This window comes from Sylvia atricapilla, chromosome 2, assembly GCF_009819655.1.
Source record: "Sylvia atricapilla isolate bSylAtr1 chromosome 2, bSylAtr1.pri, whole genome shotgun sequence".
NCBI lineage: Eukaryota > Metazoa > Chordata > Aves > Passeriformes > Sylviidae > Sylvia > Sylvia atricapilla.
Genome location: NC_089141.1, coordinates 84,382,095 through 84,408,931, shown reverse-complemented (window position 1 = coordinate 84,408,931; position 26,837 = coordinate 84,382,095). Strand labels below are relative to the sequence as shown.

At 40.4% G+C, this 26,837-nt stretch overlaps 1 protein-coding gene across 1 annotated transcript; it reads left to right on the top strand.

Moving 5' to 3' along the window:
* The first annotated feature begins 1,069 nt into the window (after positions 1 to 1,069).
* On the top strand, positions 1,070 to 26,837 carry CRACDL (CRACD like). Its single transcript, XM_066313624.1, has 10 exons — positions 1,070 to 1,136; positions 2,080 to 2,245; positions 5,193 to 5,328; positions 5,713 to 5,877; positions 6,501 to 6,569; positions 9,739 to 9,972; positions 12,191 to 13,769; positions 23,351 to 23,550; positions 25,177 to 25,309; positions 26,207 to 26,837. Exons 1-10 carry the CDS (start codon positions 1,070 to 1,072, stop codon positions 26,350 to 26,352), a joined length of 2,895 nt encoding a protein of 964 aa, XP_066169721.1. The 3' UTR covers positions 26,353 to 26,837.

Sequence of the window (26,837 nt, the reverse complement as noted above, 5' to 3'; positions counted from 1 at the left end):
TCATTTCCATTTCACTAGCTCCTTGGATTTACGAGCCTTATTCCTTAAGTCTGCTACTTCAGTGGATCAAAACAGCCACAGCCTACTCCTCCTCCCATCCAGGTTGTGGCATGAGCATCTGCCACCATTACAGCCCAAAGAGTGACTACAGCATTTAACTCACCATCCAATCAATGGCATCCATGACCTTTCTTCTCCCTTGACCATGAAACTATGGCTCTCCAGATGAACAAAAGAGAGCACAAACAGACTAGTGCACCAGAAATATAATTTAAGTTATAGATATAATATCTTCAGGCTTTGGACATGTACAGTTTGGCAAATTTTTTTTGTTTAGGAACCTTAATAAGCAAAGTAGTATTTTGCTTCTTAAAGGTAGAGAGGGAAAAAAAGGAAAATCAGTTGTTTTATTTTTACTTGTATTTCTCTGTTACTAATTCTCCCGAACTCTGTTATCTCTACAAAAAGAAAGGAATAGAAAGCATCACTACCTTTTCCCAAGTTTCTTTAGAAAGAAGAAAAGCCACAATCTGTAAATACTTCAAAATGGATATAAATAAGGGAAAAATACATGGGGTTCTCTAATATTGTTACTTGTACACTTACTCAAATGCTGCCATTTTGTCATTTTGTCTCTGGACCTGAATGGGCTGAGAAAGGGAGAATCAAAGAAGTCCACCTCCTCTGATACATGTTTTTAGAAGCATTCAAGAATTCACCAAAGTCAGTCTTCAGACAGGAGAGTCTGGTTGGCTAAATTGTCATGTCCTGTTGTCTTCTGAAAGTGGAAATAGCCTGTGTAATCTATTATACCTTAGCTTAATAAGTAATAATAATAATGAGATATTTTATATATATTATGTATTTTATGTATGCTTATATATAATATACACACACATTTAGACATGTGTGGAGATATATATTATGTAAGCATACACATAATAATCTATTCTATAGTTTTATATTTTAGTAGTAACTTGCCTGTATGTATGTGTTCATATATATAGTGAAGTATTGTTATTTTGTTGATACAACTAGCATTTTTTGTACCTCCTTTAGTGATTGCCAAATGAGTTCCTCAAGGATAATGGACCATAAGATGAGAGAGGCTGAAGGAGATGGAGAGGACAATTCAGGTATAGTTCCTCCCTTCCCTGGTGAATGAAAAGTGCTGTGACTTCTTGAGCTTCTATGCCTTAGCTCTATCATAGAATCTGTTTGTTTAGAGAATGCATTCTGCCTTTCTCTTCACCTGTTTTCAAGAGCTGTTACATGTTTTCAGCTTTTTCAGAGGCTCGAAATAAGATTTTCATAGCTTCTTGTGACCAAACTGACTTTTTTTACCCAACAAGGTCCGAGAGTGAGTGCTGACAGGGATGCCTCGCAGTGCTGTCATGCCAACTTAAACAGGCCAGGCACAAGCTGTTGGAATTCTCATGCAAAACAGTGATTTAATTTGAAATAGTTTCCTTTACAGAGCTGCAACTGATCTTAATTTAGGTCTTTCCTCACTGAGCAGACTAGAATTATTTTTCCAGGTTATTGCTTGGTTCCTAGATGAATACCTGGTGATCCATTGACACATGTAATTACCATTCAAAATATTCTCGTTGTATTATAAATCCAACATTTTAAAAGCATAAGCCTCCCAACACTGTGCATTCACCTCTGTATGCCTCTTCTACATTTAAATTGGTTTTGGTAGCATTGCTCTTATCAACACTATTTAGCTTCCTGAACAAAGGCAGTGGATTTCCAAGTAATTATTTCTTTTTCATATCCCAGGCAGTTAAGACCAAATTTTTCCTTCAGAGTTTTATTACCTCAAGAGGGAAGTTGAAATTCTTTTAGGAATGATTCTACACCATTGGTTATTTCTTATGTCTCATAAACATTGCCATCCATTTTCCGAGATAACAGTAATTTCATACTATCTCTACAGTCCTGAAAGACATTAATGCAACTGTGTTGCATTTTCCAGGAAAAAAATCCACTTATGCAAAATATTATAGAGCAACGTTATTGTTCAAAAATTTGCCCATGCTGCTGGTTGCATCTTCTTTATGTTTCTTCACTTAGGAAAGAAAAAATCAAAATTCAAATCTTTCAAAAAGTTTTTTGGTAAAAAGAAAAGGAAAGAGACATCATCTTCTGTGAGCAGCAGTCTGAAGTTGTGCCAGTCAACAAGTGATGTTGCAGCCTCTCATGACATGCGCATTAGTTATGATTCTGAAGATGAACTCGAGTAAGTCTTTGGACTGTCTGGTAAACAAATACAAAATTGCTACAATGTGTGTAGATTAAAGACACCCCAAAATTGCCTCCTCCCCTTGTTCATAATGCTAAATTTTCAAATAGTTGCTTTTCCCAGGAAAGTACAAATTAAAATGGTTGATGCAAGGCAAATCAGAAGGGAATTGGATGGGGTGTAGCAAGAAATATTAATGAAAAGCCTTTCATTTAATCATAAATAAGCCTTGGGTTATAATTTCAAAGGCATGGAATTCCCATCTTCAGAAATGAATTAGATAATCAGTTTATGTCCTACCAGGATTGTCTTATGCCCCTAAAATGTAACTGCTAAAAATTGTCAAAGAAATTTTGATGACTAACCATTTACACCAGGGTTTGAAAGCAAGGAAGGAGTAATGAGATGACTGCAACTGAAATCAGCAGGATCCAGAGGCTCTGAAGCCTTTTTTCCTCTGTATACCTTTTCAACTGACCAAAGGAAAAATGTCTGCATTTGAGTTACAGAACCACAGATTCTTAGAATGGTTTGAGTTGGAAGGGTCTTCAGAGATCACCACGTACCGACCTCTACCATGGACAAAGATAGTTAGTTACTAGCTGCCTTTTATAATTAGAGAGAAGTCAGCATTATTAACAAAGATTTTGTCATCCTTATGCATGAAATAGGCACTGGAAGTGCCTATGTCTCCCCACTGAATGTAAACAGGAGCTTGGGATAACCACCTCCAATGTAAATAGCTGCCATTTGATGTCTGAAGTTAGACCAGATGAGTCCCGTCCTGTGTACTTCTTGGTCTCTGAAAACCCCGTCTTCATCCAGACATTGCAAAAACGTCACCCACTATGAAAAGTAACCATGATAAACCTGGTCCAAACATTCAAATATGTCTCTGGATGGAGAGGTGGACTGAAGAGCCTCTTGGCTAACTCTAAACAGCAAGTCTTTGCAGTGGTGGATGTTGTGTCTCTCAGAACAAGTCTCCTGGTTCTCAAGCAAAGGGTGCTGCTGTGCCCAGGAATGGGAAAAGAAACCATCCTGGCCATTTAAATTGACATTATTCGATGTGGCCACCAGGCAGCGCCAAACAACCAAAAGAAACTAATAATTTTTTTTCTTCTTTGATGGTTTGGTTTGGTTTGGTTTTTTCTTTTTGCTTTCATGGCATTGGCAGTAGTAATGTTAGCTAGTCCAACTTGAAGCCCTGGGAGTTCTGGGCTGTCAGCGCCAGGTGGTGTGTAGTGCTGTTGTTTGACAATTTATTTACAAGATGCGGATGGTGAGATTTTCTTTCCCCCATGTATGGCTTAACAAGGTCATGTCTGAGTGGGTACCATCTCTGGTTGTTTTGGCCATATTCCTGTGCTGTAACTTGCAGGTTTGTTACATTATTGTTTCTGAATATTTATTTAGACAAACAAAGTCCAGGAAATTATTTGAAAGGAAGGAAAATTAATTTGATCACTCTTAATCTGAGGAGACACGGAGGGTACCTCCACAGTATATCTGGGAGGGATGCATCTGCTAGAAAGAGGAAATGAGGATGGAATGCTGGGATAAATGTCCCCATGCAATGACACTGCCTGTGTGGCTGCTGCCTTGTTGAATGTTGGTGCTTGGGGCACCACTGCAGCCCTGACTGGCATCTGCTCTGCAAATTGCTACAGATCTGGCTGACCTTGGATGCATTGCAGAGATCACATTTGCACTTAGATAAATTGTTCTTCTAATGTCTCTAATGCATTAAGCAGAAGTAGCAGGCTTTCCTTCCTATTGCAGCAAGAATGTAGATCAACTCTTTCCTGCTATTGTTTTATCAAACATATTTATAGCAGCCATTATGAGGAAAACTTTACCGTCTACCATGATTGTTTATGTTTGTCTTCAATGTCCCTATGACAGTATCTAGGATCCAGAAATACAGTTCTTTTTTTCTTTTCTGCCCAATTAACTTGATAGCTACATAAACCCAAACAATTCTCTGTTCTGCACTCATTTACCATTTCATAGCTCCCTGATTTAAAAAAAATTGAAAAAGGTACTCTTACAGAAAATGCTGTGTGCACACATTTCTTGTCCCTGCTCAGTCAGGGTATGAGCTAAGCTGAGGAAAATGAGCACAAGAAATCTCCTAGCAGCTAGCTATCTGTGGGCCTCCTCTACCAATCTCATAAGGAGGCAAGGTGCTCACATCTCACATGCACCATTTGCAAAAGAAGTTGCATAACACATGTATCTGAAGTAGGGAACAGAATATGAGAAAAAATGCCCACAAAGCATCTCCCACTTCCTCTAACTAGGCCACAAAGATTGTCCATGAAAAAATGTGTCCCACAGGCTCATAAGAGAAAATCCAAGGGATCTTGATACAGAGCACAACACCTTTTAAGGATTTATGTAAAGGATTCCATGTGAGAACTACATTTCAGGACAGCCTGAAATGTTTTTGCTAATGATCTATATGGCAGAGATATATTAAATGCTTTACCACATTTAGGTAGTAAAAGGTACTTATTCTTCCTATGGTAATGGTCACTCACTTGCAAGACATGGTCTTACATTAGCTAGAAGTCTCAGTACAGACTCGTTTATGTGATCTCCATTTTGCACCTCGGCTTGCCCGTGGCCCTGTGACACCACCCAGCTGCTGGCTTCCACCCAAGGGGCAGTAGCTTTTTCCATAACCCATAACTCATCTTCTGGGGTTAAACTGTCTTTAACTTTGATTCAATTTGTCAACATGACAGATAATAGCATTTACAATTTTTGGGGGCGGGTTTAGATTACCCTGAATGGCTGTATTCATGGAGAAGTCTGGAATCTTGTTTGTGATGTATGCTGTTCGTCCCTGTCTCCCATTCCATATTCAATAGACCACTTGAGTTAAGAGAAATGGCAAAAAAAGTTTGCATGTTTTCATTCATTTGTTATATTATTCTAGGACACATAAAGGCATTATGGGAAGCAGAGCTTTGTCACATGATAGCATTTTCATCCTTGAGACTGGGCAAGAGCCTGCAAGGCCAGTAAGAGTGTTTTCTCAAGAAAATGTTTCTGATCGGATTAGAGCTTTGCAGGTAACTTACACAACACGATTTTCTTCAAATGCAAGGGTGGAATGTCTTTCCAGGCTTGGTTGTTTTTTGTTTGTTTTTTTTTTTTTTTTTTTTATAGTATTTGTGGTTGAATGTTTGATTAGTAAGTACTATCTGTTTACATCAAATGTCACATTTGTGAATTAGACAGCAGTATCCTGTCTTGGTTCTACATAAATGATAGCTGAAAAATGGGTGGTTTATTTGGCTCCCTAAGAGAATGTGTAAAGTCAGATGTCCTGTGTCCCGAATCATTCAGCTGTGAGAAGTTAAAATAATGGTAACTCACTGACCTCAGCTAAAAAACATGTTCTGGGGGAACCTACATCACTATCATAAGCTAATGTATTTTATGTCACGCTGAAGCTGAAACTCCAGCCTACCATGAAATTGGGACCTCCGCCTCCATTTAGACTTCATGCAAAACGAACAGAGGATGCTGGGACTAGTTCTGAAGATGATGGATTACCCAGGAGCCCTCCAGAAATGTCTTTGCTTCATGAAAGCTTAAACTCAGGCATGAGAACAAGAGTGAGTAGTTCCAGTGTTGACAAAAATAAGTGTTTAATGACTTGTTTTACCTATAAGCAGATGGCAGAATAAAGTTTTTGGTTTTACATCTCTCTAATTTACCTCTGAGCAATTCAGAAATAACTTACTCAAATTGGGAAAAATCTCTCTTTATCTGTAAACAACTACTTGGAAACTATACTCCTGTTAAAACATAAATATCACACCAGAAAATTCCAAATTAGCAAGAAGAGTATGTGATTGTATGCATGCATGGGAATGCTGTGTTTTTTTATAGACACTACAAAGAGCTGCCAGGCATAAAAAAAATAAAGCTGAAAAATCTGTATTCCCCCTTGAATGTGTTGATAAGAGAACTCTTTAATGTTCTTCTAGGTTGTCATTGGAAAAAGAAACAAAATAATCTGATTTTTTTAAAATTATAGTTTTGTTGGACATTATTTCATTCTTTATCTGCACGTCTTACACTTTATGTTTGCAGTGTCCTTGCTAATCCTTAAGACTATAGAGAAAAACAACTTACATTGTCAGTACCTTTGTGCACTTTGTGTAGATGGTTTCTGTGATTATATCCACCTTGTTTGTCATCTTTTACTGAATCTCTTCCTCATTCCATCCCACAGTTCTCTGACTCTCACAGGCACCTTAGCTCTTTGAGTTTAGCTGGAACAGGCAGTGAAGAAGAAGAACAGGTAACTTCTGCCAAATGCATTAAGGGACAAGTAATTACCCATAGGAGTTTTTAAAAGAAATATAAAAAATATTATTTTGTTGCCTGTCTGCTGCAAAAACCAACTTTGTATGCATGTAATCGTCTGCCTGTTTGCTGTTTTAAAGTTTGTCTGTCTGTCTAATATAAAAAACTATGATTATTTAACAACATAATTCTGATGCAAAGTAATCTCCCGTTGATAATAATTATTGTCTCTAAAAAAGCTTATATCCTTCAGCAAACTTTATAGGCATGATTTAATCCCCAAGCACAACCAACCAGATTTAGACATTTGAAGCAGTGTCTGTTTTTTCAAAGATGGGAAAGTGCAGTAAAGGCTGCTTGAGTTACATGCATAGGATAAGGGAGAAAGCTTATTGAAGAGATGGGAGCAAACTCTAGATCCTCTGAAATCTGCCAAGACCCTGCTTTTACTATGAAGGGACCTCACACTGACACAGAAAGTGTTTGCCTGATGATAGTGGCTGACATTGCTGCTTAGGAGTCTGAGTTCAGCCTTCAGTCGATTCTGGCTGTGAATTTCGCTGAAGTGATGTTTTTCAGAGCTCAAGTATAGGCGCATGGATGGCTTTCTTCAATCAGCAGCCAGTCGTTCTGGCTGATTAAAGCGCTGTTTTGAAAAGCTCTGAAGAGTCCCTTTTAGCTGTCCACAGCTGGAGTCGTGGTGGAAACAACACAGGGGGTAGAGGGAAGAGCATTTTCTAGAAATAGGAGGGATGTAGGGAAATTGCAGAAATGAAATAGAGAAACTAGGCCTGAGCTGACCATTTCTTGGTAATTATGCAAAATGTGTTTCAGGACCATCTGCAGCAGGGCTCAGCAAAGATTCCACATGAAGCTGTTTGAAAAAACTGCTTATATGCAGTACAATGTTGATATTTTCAAAATAAAAGCAACAGAACTCATGAAGAAAGTATTTCTTGAAAGCTGTTATGGGCTCACTGTAATTGTGCCCAGTCTAGATGCATGTTTGCTGGAAGAGGACTTATGTCTCCCTGTTGTTCCATTAACATTACTTTCTGACTCACTTGCTGACTCCTGAGTCGTGGTGATGACTACACAGTTACTTAGCTTTTTCCTCATGCCCTATCATTTAGGCCAGAGTTTTCTTCATCCCATGCCAATTTGAAAGTGCAGCCTGAATGCAGCTCCATCTGAAGCTTTCCTCCCAAATCACAGGATCTACTGGCATTTTGGAGAAATGCTTATAGAAGTTAGAGGAGACCAGGTCACAGGGCTGAGGAATTTTGCACAATCCAGTCCTGAGGTTTTGGGCAGCAGTGACCTCTTGCTGTGTCTTGGCCGCTTTTCTGGATTGAAGAAAGGAATCACAGCTCTCCTGTCTGGGCTTTGGGGATGGGGTTTCCTCCTGGCCCCCCACCTTGTGCCACCCAGCATGACCAGCTAAAGGGTGACTGAGCCATGTGCACGTGAGATTTGGAGAAAGGGGTCTGCCAGCTCTTTCCTTCCTCCAGTAGGCTTTGTCCAAGCCAGGCTTTGTGGGACAAACAACTTTTGCAGCTGGCTCAGAAATTGCATTCTCTAAGGCTGCTGAAATTTAAGTAATAAACCAGATTTGGGGTTTTCCAGTGTAATGGCCAACACTGAGCACTGCCAAGGAGAAGACATGCAAAGTTCTCGAGGAAAAGCAGGAGCCAGAAAAAAGGCAGGCAAATGGTGACGTGCTTTGAAAGAGAACATGTGCTGTGTCTGTATCATGGAGCTGAAGTGTCAATGTATTCACTGTTAGGTGCTAATGTATAATGCAGACACCTATCGTTTGTTGTACATTAGTCATGTTCCACTACTAGACTGCAGATATTGTAGAGTTAAAATTAATGAGAGCATCCATTATTCAGCACGTCTGAGCTACCTTCTTTTTCTTAAGTAGAAAGTATGATTAGAAGGTGTGGATCCAGCCTCTGCTAACATCAGTGGGAGTTTTCCCCTGACAATTTAGCAAGCTGTAACAGGCCCTCACTACACTATGGAGTATCTTTGGGCTGCAGTGTGTATTGCAGAATTCTACTTGCAGTAAATATTGATGGTTTTCCCTTCCAAAATAAAATGGACACCAACCTGCCCCGCCCTTCTCCCATCCAACCTCCTTAGTAAAATACCACTTCCAGAAAAAAAGAAAGAAGAAGAAAGAAGAATGCCCAGAGAAGAAGGTGTGACAAAGGAGGAAATCTCCTCCAAAGAAATGAACCAGAATTTCAAGCCTACAAAGGGAGTGCTGTCATGAGTTGTCAGAGGTCATGTTAATGCAATGACAGATAGTTTGGAAAAAGCATTTTCCCTATTTGCAAAACTGAATCTGAGAGAAAGGAAGAACCATTTTTAGAGTAATTTTTTACAAATTTTCCAGCATTCTTTTTGCATCATCCCTGGAACTAGGGTAGGTTTTGGTGAAACTCACAGGCAAACTGAATTCCAGCTTTGTGAAAGTATGGCACCCCTTGCAGCATTCAGGAGCTGTTTCTGGATGAGTTTCTGGCTGTTTCTGGCCTCTAGTAGGAATTATCCATTGCTTCCTTCCCCAGAATAGTCTATTGATGAAACTTTATGTTTCCAGTAGATGCAGATATAAATACATGAGGTAAAATCACAGCTGACTTAAGTGTCAATGCCACTAATTCTTAATTATTTTGTCTTTGGGAGGGTATTGTAGAGTTGGAAGGGGCCTGTTGACATATAGGAAGCTAAAGATGCTCAGCACAAAACAACTGTGGGTAGGAGCCTAGGCAAAGATGCTGGAGGACAGACCCAGAAAGGAAAATGGCCCTTTAGGTTCTGTAACTGAGTACTCTTCATAAATCTGTCTTCTAAAACATGCTGACCATGTATTTGTGTGCTTTAGATCTTCCAGTTAGATGGTATTTAATCCTTCCTACTTGACAGTATATCGTAATACTCAAGCAGCTAGAAATGCAGAATTGCTAACACCAGTACATCACATGCAACATTAGGAAATGCAATGTATTTTAAAGAAATGTCAAAAAGAAAAAGAGGCAAACTTAAAATGGTAATAAATATGGCTAGTCGTCTATAGAATTGTTATTTTTGTGTCTTTGTTTCTTTGTTTGATTCTCCATTTAGAGAAACTTTTTTCTTTTTTTTTTTTTCAGGTTACATTGGGTTCTTCTTCTAGATCTTGTTCTACAGATGGTAAGCTGTTCACTAGGCATGGAAGTTCCAAAACTGAGTCTCCCCGGACATCTGACAGTAGCACCATCTCCCCTACAGCAAATTTTGACAGTCCACCTGAACTTTCTGCTTTCTTGGATAATTCTGCTGCTAAACATAAGCTTTTAATAAAACCCCGGAACCAGAGATCCAGTAGAATGAGAAAATTTTCTCAGGTACATGTGAAAATAAACACTTTTCACACAAACCCAGAAAGTTCTTACTGGGCTTTGTACTTCAAACTCAGACATGATAAAATCAGTTTTCTGCATGGATATTTCTTTGGGTTTTAATAGCTGTTATCTGACAAGTATCTAAAGTAGACACTAAGAACAGATTAAATATTATGATTTTACCTGCTAGCTTGTGATGCAGCAGTTTATGTAACAATTTCTTCTTAAATTCACTGTGCAGTACAATTTAGTATCCTGTTTGTGATGCAGAAGTTGGACTGATTGCTGCATTTCTTACTTAAAAGATTTTTTAAAGTGTTATGATGAACTTGTGTACTTTTCCTAATCTGGAATATCTTGCAAAATCTTGAGTCTTTGGGAGACTACTCATGGAGGAGCTGTTTTAACTTCCAAATTAGAATTGGTCTTATATTTTCAAAAAGTACAGAAAGAATAAGTTTTGGCCTATTAATTTGAGCCAAATTCTGTACATTGAGGCTGCTCTAAATTCAGACCTCTCCCTGTCCCAAAACCTGTAAATCCTTTACATGCCCTACAGAGCTTTAAAGTAAGTTTTAACAGAAAACAAACAAACAAACCCACAATAAAAATGAAAGTGCATATTCTTTTAAAAAGGCGATTAAAAAGTGTATAGTATTAAAAAAACATCTTTTATTCTAGACCATTCTTCTAAACACCATTTATCTAATCCTTTGTCATATTTTGTGAAGGGCAGTAGCTTAGTTTTTCTTCTTTCTTTCTGTCCTTCCTTTCTTTTAGCACTGAAGTTTTTCAGCTTTTACTACAGTATTTGTACTTTATTGTTCATGGTTTTTTAAATGTTTTAAATACAGTAAAACCATTATTTTGGCTTGCTTTTTACCAGAAATATTATTCCCTCTGTCTCAAAATATTACTAGCTGATATTCTGTATTTCTCCAAATCTGTGAGTGACCTTTCAGCTTGGTAGAGCACTGCTGTGAGCAGCACAATGATAAGGCCAGTTATTTAGAAAAACACATAAGGCAATAATTCACTGATCAATCCTTCTCTTCCCTTCTAACATTGTTACTAAAATACGATTGCTTTGTCCAGACTGCCTATGAACTGCCAGCTGACTGAGCCCTTCTGGATTCCCACAGAGAGTGTTCACATGTTTTGATAATACAATTTTTAATATTTTCTTGCCCAACTCTGCCTGCATGCCTTGTTTCTGGCCAACTGATATCTTCTGCTTTTATGTTCTTGTGTATATGAATTGTGAATGCAGGTGGCATTGCAACTGGGTTTTTTTTCAGCTGCAAAACAAGAAGTTGTAAGAGCCCTGAAATATCTTTAAAGTGCAGTTTTTGTGTTCTTAGTATTAGGGCCTACATCCAAAGTATATATTTACCCAACAAACTATGGCGAACAGAGAGCTAATACAGGCTCTGTTGAAAAGGCATATTCAGCAGCTCAGTACTGTGCTTTCAAATAATCCTGTGTATTTAGCCGGTCCTCACATCAAGTTTAATCACAAAATCTCACAGATAACTATATATAAATTTGTACCCTTTATAATTGTAAATTAATTCATAAACCTTTATCAAAATTTAACTCTTGAAAGAAAAAGAAGACTTTTAAACAAAGGAGGCAAGGCTGTAAGGCTGTAATGCTGTATGACAGTGGGATTAGACACAAGACTGCCATATGGGGCAGATTCTCAGCTGGAATGGAGTGTCACAACCGGATGGATTAGTTAGGCTTTTGCTCTTGCTTCTATGTACCCTTTCCTCTTCAGAATCATGTTTCAGGAAGAATGGGTTGTTTAATTTTAATGCTAGCATGGAGTAGCAAAATACAAAGAGACAGCTATTTCTCTTTCAAGTGTTGCTTTTTGCCTAAGAGCAGCACAACATAGGCAGTATGCTCTGGAGAATCAATTGCCAAGGACAGTCCAATGCCCATTGTTCTGATGGACTTCCCATCTACAAAGGCATGAAAGCACTAGTTGTGCAGAAGGAAATGTCACACATTGCTTTTATGATGGTTAAGTGCATTATTCCAGAATCTGCTTAATTAAAAAAGCATCCAGTCTGTAGGTTAAGAAAACTGCAAGCTCGGCACTGGTGGCAAGTATTCCCTTCCTTTCTAAGATCTCAGCTCTAAATGTAATGATGAATAAGCAAAAAAAAGTGAAGCTGTACATGGTGACGAGGCTTCCTGAATTTCTTTTTTACAGAGGACCCAGTCTGAATCTCTGACTGATTTGAGCTGTACCCCAGAGGAAGAAGAAGAGGATGATGCTGTATTCCAACCCAGCAATCAAGAACTGCCATGCAGCACAACTGCAACGCAGAATGTGGCTTCCTGGCCAAAGCCCAGAACGCCTGAGGACCTCCCCCCTGCTTTGAGACCAGTGATGACTCAGCCTACTTCCGAGTCTGCTGTTGGACAGGAAGCCCTGCTACCAGAGAATAAGCCAGAGGACTCACAACCAACACTGGAAATGACATGTGACGAGTCTGAGCCCTCACTGACGTCGGAAGGCAAAGACTCTGCAACTTCTTCCTATTCCCGTTCCAACAGAGAAGTACAAAAGCAAACAGATTCCTCAGAAACACTGGTTCTGTTTTCTGAGAATACGTCAATCAATACTGTAAATCAAGAAAATCAGGAGCTTCCTACTGTGTTTCCATTAAATAAATTACCTTCTGAGGAAAATATTTCAATTAGTAAGAATAGTATTGTTTGCTTGGGAAGGTCAGAAGAAAATAAACTGAAGGATGATGATGTACCTGTGGAAATGCCCTCTAATAAAGGAGCAAACGAAGAGTTTACCCTATTGTCAGAGTCCAGCAAGGAGTTTTTCATGGGTTCTTCCCAGCCCATGGACTCATTCCATGTTTCACTTCCTGCTTCCTCAATGCAGGTGGGATCATCTACTTTCTGTTCTCTAGAGAAAATAAAGACAACACAGGAGGTAGCTGCCTCTGATAAGGAGAACAGCCAGCCACTGGTCCACAGGGAGGAACTGTTGGGGAAGAAAGCTCAAAAAGCAGTCAATGAACTCGATGCCTTCAAAAAGTTTTCCGTTTCTTCTGCATGGGAGAGACCAAGCACCAGAAACCTGCATTTCCCAGAAAGATCAGAGATGGAAAGCCCATTAAATAATGGATTCTTCCTGTCCAAAGCGAAAGTCTCTTCAAGAAATGAAAAGTGGCAAGACGACTTCCAGAAGGGATTGGATCTGGATGAGGAAAAAAGTAGCAACAAAAAAGAGGCTCTACTGCCAGAGTCCTACTCTGAGAACACAGGCCAACCTACAGAAATTTTGGCCAGTTATGTTTCCCCAGCTGTTGATGCAGTACCAATGCCAAGCAATTCTTCAGTGGTATCTCAGAATCAGCCAAGTTGTAAAGATAAAAGTCCTTTTCAAGTGAAACTTAGATCCACCTCACTGTCCTTGAAATATGAAGACAACTCACCACCAGAATCAAAAGGGATTAAAAGATACAGTGCAGAATTTAATTTAGAAAATGAGGGATTGACTTCCTTTCTAAGAGGTGATAAGGCAGAGATCAGAAAAACAGCCAATACAAATACTGTTGATTCTTTATATGGAAAGATCAAACCCAAAGCAAAGTCCTCTGAACAGCTTAGCAGCAAACCCCCATTGCCTAAAAAGCCAGTGTTGCAAAGCATAACCATTCCAAACACTACTGCAAGCAAGGAGAAGCAGGACAAAGCTATTCACTCTCCTGAATCCAGAAATGAAGACAGAGACTTGGAGAAACAGTCAACTACTTGTAAAGTGCCTGGTAAGACTCCCAAAACTTTAAAGTTTCCTTCACTTGCAAAAAGTAACCTTACCTGTGAGAGAGCATGAGGCAGCACTGTTGTGTCTGCCTGGTGAGCATGAACTGATGGCTCTGCCTTGAGTGATGTTGCTCCCTTATTTTCCCTTGATGAAAAGATTATAGAAAAGATTATAAAAAAGATTATAAAAAAGCAGGGAAGAAACAGCAGAGTAAGATATTTTTACCTCTGATTTTTGAATTTCAGGTTATTGTTTAAAGGATGTTCAAAGTGACACTCAAAAAATAACGTATGCTAGCAGGTATTGGAAAACAGAAATAGCAAGTCACTAAGTGTCCCCATTTAGAGCTGCTGCATGGCAATTTAAAATGCAAGAGCACATATTAAGAGTAGTACTCAGTGTGGGACAAGTGACTCAGACCTCTAGACCTTCTTTTTCACCATAGCATTGAGGTAGAAATGCAATGAGGCTCCTGCCTCAGGTCACTGCCTGCCATGGTAAACACACCATTTATTTATTGTCTCCTGTGAGCTTCACTTATTCATTTCTCTATCTTTATCATTACTTATTCCTTGTTTAAAACAAAAATTAACAACTCTGCAGCTTCCTGGAGTTCAAAGCCAGGAGACATCACAAGACTGAGTCTACTGCAGATTGTTATAATTCACTCTGTTGTCTGTATTATATAATTGTGTTAGAGATAAAAAAAAAATATAAATCAGACCTCTGGAGACTAATATACTGGACTACAGGCAAAGAACAGAAAAGACTGGAAGTGGCACTGATGCCTAGGGTCTTTGCAATGACAGTAAACAAGTTAGGTAAGGCATGTTCAAGCAGTTCTAGCAGACCTCTGCTCTTCACTTCAGAGAACAGCCAAGAGCAAAAAAAAAAAAAAATCTTTAGGTCTTCTGATATGTGGAAGAAAGTCTTCCCTGTCCTGGACCTGTCTGGGCATGGGTGAAAAATGTGAGAAGATGCTGGCCAAGCAAGTAATAGGCTGTCTCTGTGCCACTGCATTGTAACCCCCATCTGGTTGCTCTTCTCTGGTTGGGGTCAGTCTCTGAGCTTTGGAGTTGGGAAACACCAAGACAGAAGAAGATCTCAGGGCACAGGAGGCCACTTGTCCTCTGGGATGACAAAAATCTCTTCCTGGCCCCATAGGCAACTTGCTGATGCCTGGAGCAACATCTGATTCCAGTTGTCCTCTGCTGCAGCATCACAGACATTTTTGCAGGGCTTTGGCCACGTTCACAGTTTCCTGCTCTCCCTGCCATCATAAAGGAGGGAATTAATTAAGATCCACAGCTGGATGAGGTCCCCACACCATCCAGCCAGGGCCTCCCCACACCCTGCAGGCAAGGCAGGATATATATATATATATATATATTTTTTTTTTTTTAATATAATCCCAATACTCCCTTTACAGGCATTTCCCCCTCTATGCTGCCCTGAGTAGTTGATTATTTGTAGTGATGCCCAGATCTCTGATGGAGATTTTGGAGGGGGTCATACTGGGACAAGAGAGAAGATCTATCATAGCAGGGTTGTTCTGGCAGGGTATGGAGGAGAGCAGTGGGAGTACCAGTGCTCCCTCACACAGCCCTTTATCACATCCCTCCTGCTGAGTCCCAGACTGCCTCCAAATGGACTGGAATGTCTTCCTACAGTGAAAGACAATGAGTTCTGGAGAAGAAAGAAGGGAAAGAAATGAAGCCAGGAAGCACATTTCTACTCCAGGCTTCTCCTGTGCCTCTTCAGCCCTAGGGTGAAGGAGACTGTCCTGAGATGCAGGACTGCCCTCTGCAAAAAAGGATCTGTGGGTGAGAGTTGTGCCTTGGTCTCCCTGATAGAGAGACATGCACCTGGAGTTTGAAATGGGGTTAAGAAGTTCCCTTGCTCTGTTCCTTTCCCTCCAAGAGTATTATTATATCAAATCTGTATGGCCTGAAGTTGTCTAAAATGATGGTCCAGATTGGTCTGTGATGGCAATTAGTTTTCTTCCTTATCTACTGCCTTCTTTAGACACCTGACCAAGCACCTCCTTGTGCTAAGTTGCCACATCAGCCTGACATAACCACCTGAAGTCATGGGTGAATGCGGCATGCCCACCTCCTCTGAGTGCCCTGGAACCACACCAGCTTTACTGAGAAAAATTGCACAATGACCAAAATTATGTCCCAAATATATTCCAAAAATTATGTCCCCTGCCTATGTGAGGCATAGGAGAGTCATGGGATGCAATGAGGACTTTGCAGGGCGGTAGTCCTGCCAAAACATAATTTGAAGCTCTTTAAAAAGTTCCTCAGCTCAGTGAGTCAGGACTCTGCAACAGCAAACAGAAGAAATCTGACAAATACAATCAAACAAAGCTCCTCATGGATCATATGTGTCTTATCAGGCATCTCTGGCCTCCAGATCTGCCTGGACACACTTCTTCACTTCTTTTTTTTTTTTTTTTTTTTTTTTAATTACACCCACCCAGCCCTCTCCTAGCCCTTGAGTTCATCAGCCTTTTCAAAGAGCTCTGGTCACCATCAGGAGACAATTTATGCTGTCAGGCAGTTACTTCCCACTTCATGTTAGGAAATCTGTGTGCTGAGCAAGAAGACAAACTATGAAATGGTGATACAAGGGGATGCAGTTTCCTTCTCATGTACACTCACTTCAAAAGTCAGTTTGCTGCACCACTGAGGTCAGCAGGAGCAGTGTGGTTCATTCAGTTCACATTTTAGCTCTTCAGCACACTTGGTACCAAAGGAACAGGAGAGCTGATGGGATGCTGGCTTACCATGCCAGGTGAAAACAGCACTCCTGCTCCCCAGAGTTTTCTGGGGAGCTAGTGAGGGATTGCTTTCCTTCTCTCAGGCTGCAAGGAAGCTCTTTAATGTCTGTGTGAAATTAGTCACCCCAGAAGCAGTAATTTTTAAGTTTCTGGAGCTAAAGGCGCAAGTCCTTGCAATATTTAAAAGGTTAAGCTGTGTTGTTTGGAGTTGATACACTTTGCTATAAATCCTGTAAAGGGCAGAAACAATTACCATATGTTACCAGGCTATTACAACAGTGAAACCATAACCAATACTTCTCTGAATCTGCATATTAGGATAAACAAAAATCAGTGACTGAGGAGCTGTAGTGGGGAGACATCCTTTGAAAAGAGAAAAAGAGCTCAGGGAAGAACGATGAATGTTATGGTGAATGAAATTGGTGTGTATTGTCTGGCAAATACAGGCTCTGGAATGACAAGAGAAGTGTTTTTCTCTACATCAAAAAGGCATTGCTTTAATGCTGTCCTGGCTACAGCTGAAAAACAAGCTGTCTTTTTTTTTTTTTTTTTTTTTTTTTTTTTTTTCCCAAAAGAAGTTGCTTTCTCAGTTGTGTCAGGCTATTTTGCAACATGGCTGTTTTCCAGCTGTGAAATAGACTTTGATGCAAACAGAAGTTTCTTGTGTAAAAAAGACTCTTCTGGCACTGGTGGTATAGACCCAATTGAAAGTCAAATACCTCTCAGAGCAGCTTAGGGAAGAAAGAAATGTCAGAAATACTTAACCAAATCTTTAGAATAGCTTTGTCTGAAATTAAGGAATTGGGTGTGTATACTGACATGAATGCATGTAGTGCTTTAATAAACAAAGGGAAATATGTAGGCCAGGATATTCTAAATGCTATATGCATTTGTAAAGCCCTTCTTAAAATAACTAGAGTTGTATAAATGAGCAAAGATACAACAGTGTGGAATTAAATATGCATGCATAAGCAGTGTTATAAAACAATGACACTTACATACAGAGAGTGTTATCTCCCCATTTAAAGTTGTTTGGATTAGTTTTGAGTATGTTTGCTTTTAAAACACTCAGGGAATCCACAAGCTAGCTTTGCTTGCTGTTAATGGTTTGACTTTAAAAAGACACTAAATTCTGTCTCTGACCTTTTGCCTGCACACATGTATGGCAAGAATAACCACTTTTTGCAGTCCTTGAAGGCATAAGATGTTCTTTTCCAAGTATGAGACTTATATTTCATAAAAAACCTCTCCTACAATTTGTGTGCACAGAGGCTTTTAGATATAAAAAAAGCAGGTCTCAGATTTAAAGAAATCTGAGGCCATCTCTAAAAAAGAATGTCTTTGCTGTGTTTATAAGCAGCACACACACAGAGGTACATTTGAATGCAGGAAGTATATCTGTCTGTCAATAGGCAGAAATAGGTGCGTATTTTTCTTTCACTTTCTCTGTGAGTGTATAGTCCCTTTTGTACATTAAAATTAATGTGTTATCTTCATCTTATTGTTCATACAACCAGTCTGACACACATTACAGGATAATATCCAAATATCAGTCAGAAGTATACACATTTATTTCCACAATATTTAGGGAGAAAAAATTTCATCTATAAGATCAGGGATTTAGTCTGAGGAAAAAAAGAAAGTTTCAGTAAGATACTAAGGGAAACAGATACCTGCATTAAATGGGGTTGCAGCAGGGGAGTTTCCCTCCTCTAGAGGATCACTGAGGCAGCCAGCCCTGATGCTTTTAGACTCAGTGGAGGAGAGCTTGGGGAATTCTGATCTTCAGGAGGGAATTGAAAAGGTGGCTGTGGTTCACTTGGCTTCAGAGCTATCCTCAGTGGTTGGTCTTGAAGCTGTGGAAGTGGTGGAGAATGCAGAGAGAACAGCTGACCTTGTGACTGTCCCGTGTGTTTTTGCTGGCTGTGGAAAAGACATGAAGGGAAGGCTTCAGCAGCCTCTGAATGTGGTTTCAAGTGGCAGCAGAAGATCTCAGGAGCTTACATTAATTGCTGGCTTTAATATATGGTGACATTATGCACAGACTGGCTTGACAAGTTCTGACCTGGTGTCTTTCCATTGTTGGTGGCTTATCCCAAGAGGAAGAAGGGGCTCCTCTGTTTCAAAAAAGCCTGAGGCCAAGCCAACTCCAAGGAAACCAGGGAAAGATGCAATCACAAGGTTAAAGCTGTGAATGAATGAGAGACAATTTGCTGCCAGCAATATCCTTTATTAGCTTATGAAGTTATTAAGGAATGAGTTGAATAGCACATTGTTTAAAATAACATGTTATAATATGAAATGAAGAATATTATTTAGATTTTAGCTTTATTCTGAAAGTCTCTCAAGTGTAACACGGAAAGAAGAGGCTTCAACAAAGGAGAAATGAAACACAGAGCATTTGTGGTGGCTGTGGTGTGTCAAAACTGACTCAGCTTCAGATGGAGGGTGCCACTACTTGCATTTTGTGCTTCTTTCTTATCTCCCTAAGAGTGGCATTTACCAGCTGGGAGTTTCTGTGCTGGTGGCTGTGCATGTGACATGCAGCAGAAGCAGGAATTAAAATCGTCCTTTTGAGTACTTTTGGTTCCACTCTGGCTACCCAGTTCCTTAAATGCTGTGCTTTGCCACGTGGTGAAGCATAAAAGCACATGGACTATCCCATGACTAGATAAGACAGAGCTTGTTCAAGGTGATCAGTCATGAACCCAGAAAGATGTCTGAACAGCACTTCCCTTGAGAACAGTCACTTCCTGAGAAAGCTTTTTGCTGCTTTGTGTCCCTTAGGGTACCAGGAGCTTCATAAGGCAGTCTCAGGTCACCTTAAACTGCCAGCGTTCTTCACCATACTATCTCCTGGATTTCTTCACCACCTTACATCTTTCTGGCTAGAACAATGGTGCATATATGCTGCCAAGAAACCTTATCTAATGGGAGGTGGGAGGATGTAAAGGACCTCTGGGCAATGGGAAAGACAATAAATAGTGAATATGCCTCTTCTATCCCTTACAGTAATTCTGGCTGGTGGATGAGGTAGCAAATACTGCGTGGGTTGTGTCTGATGGGGTTTTTTTCTGATGATGAGGCACTTCCCCTGCCTTGTCTGCCTGTCTGGCTTTCTGCAGCAAAGACTCAGAGGAACAAGAGCAGAATGTAACTGCTTAAAGATACAAAAAAGCCTCTCCCAGCAGCAGATCAGTTCTTGATCCTCTATAGGTGATACTACTCTGCTGTCCTAAGTTGACCTGTAAGATACATATAAAATCTTGAAAATTATGATAAAGAGCTTTTGTTCCCGACTATCAAAGGGACATTTGGATAGCATCTTTTATGGATTGATACCCAGCTCTCATTTGGCTGCCTACTAATTGACATGACTAGGATGTCTGGCATCTCATCAGGGAGAACTGCCTGAAGAGTAAGGGTGCTTGACACCTTCTTTAGACCGTCTGCCTTATGAAAAACATTGTTATAATACCAGCCTCCATACATATCACTGCAGGGCTGGGAACCCTGTTGTGCCAGGCAATGCACAGTGAAGTAACAGCAGGATGAATCCTAAGTTCATGAGGATGACAGAGAAATGGAAGCACAGGTAGCAATAAGACCATGTAGTGCAGTAAATAGAACCTGGGAATAGCATTCATTTTGTCAGTGTGGATTGTTTTGGAAGCAGAGGAGGAAAAACCTTGATGTTTACATGAAACTCCTGTGGTGTGACAGGGAAAATGGGACAAAACACAAAGGGGGATTTGGAGTCACAGCAACTAAGATGTGCATCACTAGCAGCATCAAGGCAGAAGCCAGGTTCTCACCAGGTGGGTGGATAGAAAAGGACCTTCAGGATAATGACATTGGACTTTTTGAGCACCAAGACATTACAGATGGTGAGGAAAGGTAAAGAGGGAGTGAAAGAGGATGCATGTGGTGGTGTGTCTGCAGCTGCACAGCCATAGAGCTGCTCCTGAGCTCTGAGGAACACAGGATATCACCCTTAGTCATGGCAGCTCATCCCCGTGCCGCAGGAGTGCTTTGGGAGCTGATGAAGTGTAGCACTTGGTTTTACTGGGCAATGCACTAACAAGTCCTGCCCAAATTGCCCACCACCTGAAAAGGTGCAGATGGCTGCAGATGGGTTTGAGGGCATGGTTGCAAGGAAAGGAGGGAATGTGATGGAAGACGCATTAGCAGACATGACATCATTTCAACTGTGTGGTTTTACTCCTGAAGATCCTAAGGAGGTTTGTCCTAAATACTGAGAGAAAATGGGCTAGCAAACTTTGACTTGCTAGTGGTTATCTTGGAGATCTGTGGAAGTTAAGGGGCACTGACTGATGTGTACACAAAACCATTCCAGCTGAAGGGGTGTGGTCTTCTCATGTCAGCTGATGCTAACACTGTTTCATCCCAAGTGCCATTTCTGACCATCATATTTGAAGGAGATTTGACCAAACTAGGATAATTCATACCAAAAAAAGGGTGATCTAGAGAATATGATTAATCAGAAAAGTTAAAAAAATAGGAAAAGCGTGGCCTAAGTCTTCAAATGCATAACAGGCTGTTGCAAGGAGACTATGAGTAATCTGCTCGTGTCCATAGTGTGTAGGAGAAGTAGTTAAGGATTTAAATTAGAGCAAGGAATATTTAACTTATCCAAAAGGAAAAAAAACCCACAAACCCCCAAAAAAAACCTTAAAAAAAATAACTGTGCCATAGGATAGGTTGCCTGGCAAAACTTTGAAATCTGTCCTGTGTTTGGAGAATTAGATACATATTTGTGAGGAAACAGTTTCTATGAAACGGATCTTTCAGCTGATCTTGCCTTGCAGTTGAAGGATAGACTACATGACATTGAGATCTCTCCCAGCCCTATTCTTTATCATTCTGTAAAATGAGATAAAAATGAAGCAAGGAGAGCCAGTGGAAGGCAGAAAAAGAGAGTGATTGTAAAAATATGGGAGGAACAGCTGTTGTCATGCAAGGATAGGGGTTAGGTGGGATGCAGAGAATTGGAGTAACATGCTGTGCAAGAAGCTCCTTCAGTGTTCAGGGGCCTTGTTTTATCTGTGCTACCTTTGCACAGCTGGACTTCTGAGTTGTTTCTTCCAGAGGTTTTCCTGCAAGATTGCGCGAGGTGAATGTGAAGGGAAATGCAGGCATCAGCTGGCAAAATATCTTGCTTTGGCATTAAAGCATAGGGTTTTTTCTCTTTTTCATTTTTCAGCTGACATAGGCTTTACAATGTTTTCTTCTTCAAATAACTACTCTCTCTCTGGTGAGGTATAAAAATGACTTGAGAAAATCCCTGAGCAAAGCAAGTTTGTGGGCTTTCATAATACGCCTGTGTTGGCAGACTTCAGCTCTTGGGAGTGCATCATGCCTTTTATCTTCCATGCCTTCATGAGGCATCTCAAATGTGCCTTCAGAGACATTTGCCTGCTTTCCTGATCAGGGCCACATTCTGCCAAACTAGACCACAGTGCTCCAGAAATGTGTCTGAGCTCCACAGGATCCTGTGGCTGGCTCTACATCAGCAGAGCAGCTGAGCCCCCAGGGGCCTCAGGGCAGTCATCCTTTCTGGCTGGGTCTCCCTCCTCCCAGGTCCCTGAACAGGATGCTGACTAAGTAGCAGCCTTTTCCAAAGAGCAGAACCACACGTGATTTGAAGACGAGAAGCTTAACTTCTGCTCTGAAACAGCCTTCCGTAAATTTTGATACATCATTGGCCAGAACTGGCTGGGAAAGGTGACATCAACCTTCTTGGGTCTAAGGTTGTTAGTCCTGTTCTTGTTTCTCACTTAAACTACACAGAAGCTCTACCCTTCACTGGGAAACTCAATTTTATGTTCAGTGTGAGTCAAAAAATGGAGAACCAGGGGGATGGAGCCAATGGAGCTGCTGAGGCTCTTTCTTGCCTGAGTACAGTGAATAGACAGGATTTTCCCTTCACAGAATATTTAAATACAGAGTATTTCTCTATCCTGTAACCCTAGATTCTGCAGGTCCTCGGGTATCAGTTGTGAGGTTAGCAGGGAAATAGTTTTGACTTTCTTCTCCAGAAATTGTCTTTTTCTTTTTGCGTCACTCAAGTCTCATTTTTGATCGGGCACAATGGAAGTTACTGGCCCCAGTGAAGCCCATGGTCAGCATCAGCAGGGATAAGACAGTGTAAACCTCACATCAAAAGGCTGGAAAGTCACTCTGTGGTTTTAGCAGTACCTGTGTGTACTCAGACACCACAGACTGCTGTGCACAGGCACCCATGGAACCTGCAGACTCCACGGAGCTGGAGGAGGGGCTGCTCCTAAAGGGGTGGAAGAAAAGTAGGAAACAACTAAGGCATGGGCTGCTGCTGTATGGACATCAGAAGAGCAGGAGCCAAGGGCAGCCATAGTGGGGAAAAGGTTGCCTTTGGAACACCTCAGTCCCTCTGTGTCCACCTTTGAATTGTCTGCTGCTTGTCTCTAAGATACCATGGAAGAGGGAGCAAAAGGAGCAGACCTTGGAAAATGGGTAGATTAGTGAAGCTTGATTCATGTTTCTGCATCTCCCTCAGGTGAGAGTAGTGACACTGCAACTCCCACTGGAAAAAGATGCAAAGTGTCTCTCACCAGTAGAATGATAACTTAAACCTGTGAGCATGGGAAAATTGCTCTCTGGAGACCAAACTAAGCAGAATTCCTATTTATCCAGGCTGGTTTCTTATCCTGGGACCAATCAGTATATTGAGAAATATGAGCAGAAGCTGATTACAACTCTTTTTCCTATAACCATGTACATAAATAATATGTCAACAGAGAAAAGCCTGCTTTCCCCCGTGGCTGCCGGAGACTTTGGAAGAGATCTTGACACTCCTACAGAGCCAGCCTGGATTTCCATTGCAAGGCAAAAACAGAGGGGCATGCATCAGGAGAAGGAACTTGGCAGAGAAAAGCTCGTGGCTGCAGATGATAAGTCAAATACAGAGAAACAGAATAAAGGAAAGGAACAAACAGAGGTACTTGCAGTACAAATTTGTGATGCTTCTGTATCACCTCCTGTAGTAATTTTTGGATCTATTTCTGTGTTACCAGTCATTCCATAATGATTACACGTACTTAATGAGTGTAACTGTAACTAACAAAGACACTGCTCTCATAAATGTGTTGCAGATTCAAAGTTCTGTGATTGTTCAGATATGTAATTTTGTGTCTCCAAGAAATCCTGGAACTATGTGAAGTGTGTAAAATTTCTTGGCATACCTACCAGATCTAACATGTGTATTGCATGCTAAAATATCCAAAATGAAGTGCTAAATTGTAGTCTTTGGTCTTCCTCAATGCAGAGGAAATGTGTTCTCTCTAACTATCCTTCTAAGCACAGCCTTTCATTGAACCTCTCATAGCTCCTGACTGATTCAACACTGAATGAACAGCTTGGTCCCAGAAGCTTCTAGGTAACAATTTTTAGAGCCCTGCGAAGTGAAATAGGATAAAAATAACTTTTGCACTTGTAAAGAGTGCCAATATATAAATTCTGGTTCCCTGTATATGGATAATTCAGGAGCCCTTGTGGTGCCATGGAATGTGGGCTGACACTGCTTCTTCAGAGATCCCATGTAAAACAGGGTGATACCTGTAGCAAATGATCTTCCCAGATGGCACAACTGTGCCAGCAGAAGTGCTTGGCATGAATCCAGAACAGTAACCTGACTGTTTTGCATCCTGCACAAATAAGAACCCTGATCTATGCAGGAGCATGTGTGTCCTATACCAGTATGGCATTCCCAGTGCAAATGACCTACTTACTTGCTTCAGATGGTATTTCTAGAGCCCCAGACAGGTGTATTATATCCTGGAATAAGAGATGATGTCTAGGTGATGAAAAATAGCAGTGGTTAGATTAACAAGAAATAATACCAAATAAGATGTCTAGGCAAACTTCTGAACTGCAGTAATGCCCAACACGATCCCAAAATACAGTTTCTGTGTCAGAACAGGAAACTCCAGATTTTAGCTGGAAATGATCCCTGAAATTCATGCCACGCATTTTATTTCCATATAGCAGCTAGCAGAGAAACATGCCAAGATGCTTTTGACTGCAGCATGTGAGGCTTGGTGCCACTGTATTACTCCCACTTTCTCTTTCTCCCACATGGCACCAGCCACTATCACTTCTGGGTAGTTTTTGATACTGGCAAGAAAATCAATTGGAGGATGTGTTTGACTTTTTTTTTTTTTTTAATGAAAAATCCATTTACCATCAACTGTCCAAAAATACAGTGCCCTAGCCCACAAAATTTGGGAGATGGAAGGAAAACATGAGAGAATGAGGCTGTTTCCAAATCCTGTGTATGCTTGTAGACATGTGCAAAAGACTTGGAATACATTTTGCAGTGAAGACTATAATTTTCTACTCCTACCATTATGAATAAGGGTTCGGAGAAATAGTTTTAATTTGTAAAATTGAGTATCATGGATTCTACATGAAAACACTTTCTGAACAGGTATCAACTTCAGAGAGAGGACTGAGACCTATGTTTGCTTTGCTGTGGCAGGCTACCCAACCACTACTTAACTCGTTTTCTTCCAAACTGAACTCATTCTCCCTGAATTACTTGGATTGTATCCCTCTCTGTGCCTAGGGGCCAGTGAAGCAACAATGGAGCAAACCTTCACACTTGGCACCTAAAACCACTACTGAAGAGCAGAGGAAAGACACAAAGTCTGAAGCGAAGCCCCTGCTGAGAACCAATTCATTGTCACATTACGTCCCTGGTAAGAAACAAAATGCTTCACATGTATGCTGTTATCTCACAACCTTGTCAGAAGAAATCCTTCCTGAGTGTGCCCCAGAAAGAGTAGTGGCTAGATCCTAATCTCTTCCTCAGCACCACATCAGCCAGGGCGAATGAAGTTTTCAAGTTTTCTCAGCACTTGTGTTTGGGGTTTTAGTAGGTGTAAAATTGTAAAATTACAAATTTATAATTTTACTTGATGTTTTATTTATTTATATTCTTTTGACTAGTTTGATTACAAACAAAAGAGTAAAAAGGGGTAGCAAAAAACTTGTGTTGAAAGCAATGTGAAACAAGGACTCCAAGCCCTTTCACAGGACAGAGGCCCAAATGCACTATCCCAGTGTAAAATGTAAACAAAAAAATATTTACAATAGCATTTAATTTAAATGTGGCTTCCTCAGCAAGCTGAGGAATGGTGCAATCACAAACTATCTGACTATGAGTCCTCCCACATTGATTTTGCTGTAAGTCTCTTTGGTAAATTAAAATTTGAAAGAAGGGCAGAAGTTTTGAAGTAATAAAATTTCTGTGAGTTGGGGGCTGCGTAAAGGAGGAATTCACATGTGAACACTTTAGCTAATGAAAAACTCTCTCTTCTTTGGCCTGGCCATTAACACAGGGCACAGTAAGGAATCCAGGTCATCACGTTGAGTTTTGGTAAATTTAGGGATCAGAATACATTAGTGATGAGAAAAACACTGTATTATTTAGAGCACAGAAAGGTAATTTCCTCAATAACTTATTGCACAAGAAGCTTCCATGTGAAATGTAAAGATTTTCTACCACAGGGCAAGGCATGGGGAAGTATTTAATAAAAGAGGGTGTTTTGTTGCACAGCAGGTAAGTGTAAAATGTCCATGTGCTTTATTCACAGTAGCTCCATCACCTGCCCTGGTGGATAAGGAGGAAATAGGCCACTTGAAGAAAGCCAGTAATACTGCTCCAGATCAGCCATCATGGATGGAGCTGGCCAAAAAGAAGTCTCAAGCTTGGAGTGATATGCCACAGATTATAAAATAGAATGATGCAAACAAGTAGCATCTTTTATAATTAAGTCAACTACTTAACTGAACTTGTACAGACCAGCTAATTACAGTGAAGAGTCTCTTGATACAGAAGGGTTTTATTACACAGCTGTGGAGAAAGTGTGCAATAGGTGCAGTCAAAAAGTTTACCTTCAATTTTGTAGCAATCAGAATTGCAATGGCAATGGATTACTTAAATTATGCTAAGGACATACTTACACCTTGGAAAATAAAACTTTTGCCTTATGTATTTCTTGCATTTTCTGCTTTTAAAGATGTTTGTATCCAAACAGGATCTTTGCTAAACTTTGCTGAACTTCTGTTGTTACTGAAAAATTCTATTTGTTATGGTTTTCTCTGTTTACAGTTATAAATTGTGCACTTACATCCTGATTCTCTTGATGTGTTTCACTGGAATCATGTGACTTTCTACCAAAGCTATTAGGCCTGTGGAGGTATTCCTGAATAGCTACTAGTGAC